At 35.4% G+C, this 5,266-nt stretch overlaps 1 protein-coding gene across 1 annotated transcript; it reads left to right on the forward strand.

Moving 5' to 3' along the window:
* Positions 1-2,270: 2,270 nt before the first annotated feature.
* On the forward strand, positions 2,271-4,636 carry LOC107800956 (transcription factor bHLH94-like). Its single transcript, XM_016624227.2, has 3 exons — positions 2,271-3,256; positions 3,653-4,099; positions 4,376-4,636. Exons 1-3 carry the CDS (start codon positions 2,747-2,749, stop codon positions 4,469-4,471), a joined length of 1,053 nt encoding a protein of 350 aa, XP_016479713.1. The 5' UTR covers positions 2,271-2,746; the 3' UTR covers positions 4,472-4,636.
* The last annotated feature ends 630 nt before the right edge of the window (positions 4,637-5,266 follow it).

A 5,266-nucleotide genomic window follows, 5' to 3' on the forward strand; every position in this document is an offset into this window, starting at 1 on the left:
TGGGTCGGTCCGAGTGGAATGGGTCGGGTTTTGTTTATGGGTTATGGGGAAGTGATCTCGGCCGTTGATCAATCTGAGATCAACGGCCCAGATCAGATTGGATTAAAACGGCGTCGTTTGGACGTTCTGGGTGTCAGCTGGTGTGGACCGGGTTACACATGGGGTTTTGGGTTTGAGTTTGGGCTTTGAATTAAAAATAAAAATAGGCCCAACCGAGTTTTAAACCCAATTCTGCATCTCCTTTTTTTTATTATTTTTATATATTTTTTTTTATTTTTTTTTTTAAAACAAAACCTAAGTAAATAAAAATAAAATTTCATAAACACTTAATACAATTATTTGCACACATATATCTAAATATTTAAAGCAGGCAAGATCGAACAAAACAACAATCACGGAACAAAGATGCATATTTATGATTTTTTTATTTAACAACCGGATTTCGGTTCAAACAGCACATGACACACACATTTTTTGTATTTTGTTTTAATAAAAATGGGCAAAAATCATAAATAATTAACAAAGTGCCATGTAAAAATCCAATTCGTACAGCAGGACCATTTGTTATTATTTTTTAATTCTTTTGGAGCGATTGTCGTGTAAAACAAAAATCACGTGCTCACAGTCATATAAAGGCTATGGCCAAATAATGCGGCTCAGAGATGTCCGACTTCCTCTATAAATTAAAAGGCCTTCAAACATTTTATAAAAATCCCTTGGGCCAACATAGCTTGGGCAGCCTGGTGCACAAAACATCTCGCGTTCACACAGGATCTAGAAAGGGTCGCATCACAAAAAATGTGATATGGACAACCAACCCTAATTTAAGCATTAGCGGTTGCATCCGCAGCTCGATCCAGTGACCTATAGGTCACACCGAAACAACTTTACTGTTGCTGATGATCCGGAAAAAAAAATTATACCACGTATTATAGACACTCAAACACAAGCAAGCTAGAGCAGAGAACACTTTTTCTAGATCTTGCTAGAATCTCTGAGCTATATCATCAACTTTTCGTCAGCAATAGATTCTTTTTTTTTTCTTCTTTTCTTTCGTTCGTTCTGTGGACAGGGTCCAACCATTTACCAAAAGAAACAAAGGCTACGCAGCATTTAGGCAAAACTTTTCTGCATCATACAATGCACCTATTTGGTGTAAGTTTAGGATCGCAAGTGACGATATCACTGGCCCCTTTTAATTTCACTTTGATTGTACATAGTTGACAAAGAACTTCAATGTCCTTGTTGTACATATATTGTCAGTCCTAAACACCGCTAATCTTATTCAGCTTTTGAGTAATTAATCTGTTCAAGATTACTTCTGAAATCCTCGGCCAGATATATCATTCTTGAGACTATTAATTATAATTTCATATACTACTTTTCTTGGTTGAGCAGAGTTGATGTTGGTTAGTATACTTTATTATGCCCTAATATTATAATCGTAAGAGGTGTTCACTTAGGTAATAACGTAATCAGTTACCATAATTAGAAAAGAGTAGAATGCTTAAGTATTTTCTTAAACCTAATTCACACCTTCTTCCTACCATATTATTTGTCAGTTACAGAGTGTAAGAAAAACGAGGAAAAAGAAAAGGGCAGTCCGATGCACTAAATTCCCGTTATGCGTAGGATCCGACGAAGAGCCGGCCCACAAGGGCCTATTGTACACAATCTTAATCTGTATTTCTGTAAGAGACTGTTTCCGCAACTTTACCGGCAATGAAAATGAGAGGTTTCTGTAAATTTTCCAAGAGTGTGCTTTAAAAATTATCATCTAGAGAAGCATATTATGTAGTAGGATATTTTATATATACATGTATAAAAATGTTTTTACTTAAAAAAATGATAACATGGTACATACGTGGGCAGGGAAAGAGGCAGAAGCCGAGTTAGTTGAATTCAGTAATTTTGTTCAAACAGTGTATTTATATGAAGAAATTTAATGAAATACGTACAAACATTAATTTAGAACTCATGTCATTAGCATTTGAAGTTGTCATTCTAAAATTTAAAATCCATAAAATTAAAATCTTGGCTCTGGGTAGGTGGGATGAGGGTATTTGATAAAGTGTTCATTTATGTAACACCCTTACCTTTGGAATCAAAACCATATTGCTATTAGAACAAACTTGTTAACACCAATATATATTGGTTTTATTTTACTACTATTAATGGTATGTCTTTGGCCTATGTTGGTTTTTCTTGGGTCCCACCATATGTTCACCATCTTTGTGAATCTAAATAGGGGACCATTAGTCATCAGAGTTTCTGAGTACAGATTCAGGAGTTAGCTATTCACTTCTCCATTTATTTTATCTTCTCCTGCCTGCCTGCCTCCTCTCTTGTATTGTATGTTTGCAAGTTGTGGTGACTAGTCCAACTTGCTTTAGTGTGTCACGTGTGACATTCTGTACACTTTTTGTTAGGTTAAATTCAGTGCTCTTTTTTTCTCTTATATATATAATGCTTCATGATCTGCTAGAAAGGAAAAAGAGATTATAAAAAGCTTTGTTTGTTTGGTCCTTTGAGTTTCTAGTGCTTGTGCTTTTGCTTAAACTTTCCAATCTAAAGTGAGGTTTCTTTGGAAGAAACATTATATTTCTCATCTTCTTCTTTTGTTGGTCCTTTTTTTCTTACTTGGCCTTTCAAACTACTTTTCTCGTCCATACTCTCACCCCATTTGTCCTCATATATGATGAAAACAAAATAGTTGGGTTAAAAAGAAAGCCAAAGGCAAAGAGAGATGGCATTAGAGACAGTGATTTATCCTCAAGAATCATTTGGGTACGGTTGCAAAGAGTACTATATTCCAGCTAATTTGAGTAATTATAATTATGAGTTGGGTTTATTACAAGGTGGAGAAGATATGACTTTTACAAGTCTGTTGGATACTGGCAATTGTAATAATACTAATAGGGAGTCTTCATCTTCACCAGTGATGTACAACAACAATGCGAAAGAATATAGTTGTTGGGATCCAAATTATTCTTCTATAGAAGAATCTACAAATGTTATTGGGGATCATCAGCTGTTTGTGGAAGCTTCTCCGGCCATGATGGAACCACCGCCGGCGACCAGAGCCGCCACCGTTTCCGGCCGCCGGAAAAGAAGACGAACGAGAAGTTGTAAAAACAAGGAAGAATTGGAGAACCAGAGAATGACTCACATTGCTGTTGAACGCAACCGTCGTAAGCAGATGAATGAATACCTTGCCGTTATTCGATCTTTGATGCCACCTTCCTACGTTCAAAGGGTATTTTCCTCTTGCTTTTTACGAATATATTTCCAAATTCTTTCATTTTTTTCTTTTTTATTTCAGTTCAGTTTTACTTTTTTGCAAAGTTGACAAACTTTTTATGAATGTAAAATGGCAAAACATGAAAAGGATTATCACCCTAGCTAGCTATTTTTAACAAACTGCATAATTTAATTGTCTTTTGCGCTAAAAAGAAACGTTAACTACTATGGATATCAGAGTGAATTGTCTTTTGTGCATTTATTGCTTACTGTACTTTTAACGATGAAAATAATTATTTGGAATTATATTTATATATGCAGTTCCTATCATGTTACGTGTGGTTAAATAAACGTCATTTTCTTTTGATCTCCTTTTTAATTATTGTGGAAGTAAAGGAATTTTTAATTTCAGGGTGACCAAGCATCAATAATTGGAGGAGCCATAAACTTTGTGAAGGAGCTAGAACACCATCTTCAAACCCTAGAGGCCCAAAAAAGAACTCATTCTCAACAACAACAACAATCGGATTGCCATGGCTCATTATCAACTCCACTATTTGCTGATTACTTCAGTTTTCCACGGTACTCAACTCGTTCAAATCATTCCAACAGTTCTACTCTGGCAGATGCCGCGGCAGCCACCACATGTGACTCTCCGTTGGCCGCCGAAAAACAGTTAGCGTTGGCGGAGATAGAAGTGACCATGGCGGAGAGCCATGCCAATCTCAAGATACTCTCAAAGAGAAGGCCAAAACAGCTCTTGAAAATGGTAGCTGGGCTTCAGTGTCTATGGCTCACTGTTCTCCATCTCAATGTCACCACTGTTGACCATATGGTTCTTTATTCCCTCAGTCTCATGGTTTGTCACTAAATTTTGGTTGACTTAATTTTAACTTCTATATACAGTGTAGAAACGTAATTACATTATCACGACAATTAAAAGATAAGTACATGTAACTGCTCGTAACAATCGAACTAGTTACAACATATTACAAGAAGTTAAATTACACCAATAATATATATATTAACTGCCTTAGCTTCTAATTAAGTCGAGATTTTTTTTCTGTTTTTAATTTTCTTAAATATTGATATATCTGATGTGACATTTTGTGCGTGGATTTGGAATTTGGAACAGCTAGAGGAAGGGTGCCAGCTAACTACTGCAGATGAAATTGCTGACGTTGTTAATCAATTGCTCGGTCGAGTCCAAGAGGAAGCTGCTTCAAGCTAATAATAATAAATAAATAAATAACTCGGTTTAATTGTACGGGGTTTAATCTTTCTCATAATGTTCGGGTTTTTTCTTTCTGGGTTTCAATTTCTTGTACAAGATCCTAACATCTACTTGGCTCTAGCAAAAATTAATAACGCCCAGCTATAAACAGCTTTTGACTTATGTTACTTTGTACTAATTGTTTTTAAGCAATTCTGGATCGGAGTGGTTTAGTAAGAATTAAACATTAAATGTTAATTTCATTTTTTCTCAGTAGCTTTCTGGTTTCGTGGAAACAAAAAGTTCCTGGTAGTTAAGAGACATGTTTATCTATGTTTGGCATTAAAAAATGTCGACTTCTCCTAAAAGAGAAGTGTTTCAAGTCAAGATAGTCTATCATATTATTGGACAATTATTTTCTTCCTGACCCTAGTGTTCCTGTTGCAAAAGACAAGCAACTCAAAAGGATGAACTCCAAAACTAGTATCCACGTTTGGTTACAAATCATACTATATGGGAAGACCAAAGTTAAAAGTTAAAAGATTAAAATAATCATAAAAGATTGTATGATTATTTCGTCCTTCAGACAAGCATTATTATTTCAAGAACAATACAAAACTATGACACGTTAGGCGAATTTTACCTCGACAAAGCATAGAAGAAATGTTGGGTATATAAATAAAGAAATTTTAGCACTTAGTGACGCATTTGAAAGTCGTACGAGCCTATACCTAAAGGCGACATATCATTTGTGGGCTGAGTTGTTACATATGATATCAGAGTTATTCCACGTGCAATCTTAAATGATGATGG

This window comes from Nicotiana tabacum, chromosome 16, assembly GCF_000715075.1.
Source record: "Nicotiana tabacum cultivar K326 chromosome 16, ASM71507v2, whole genome shotgun sequence".
Lineage (NCBI taxonomy): Eukaryota > Viridiplantae > Streptophyta > Magnoliopsida > Solanales > Solanaceae > Nicotiana > Nicotiana tabacum.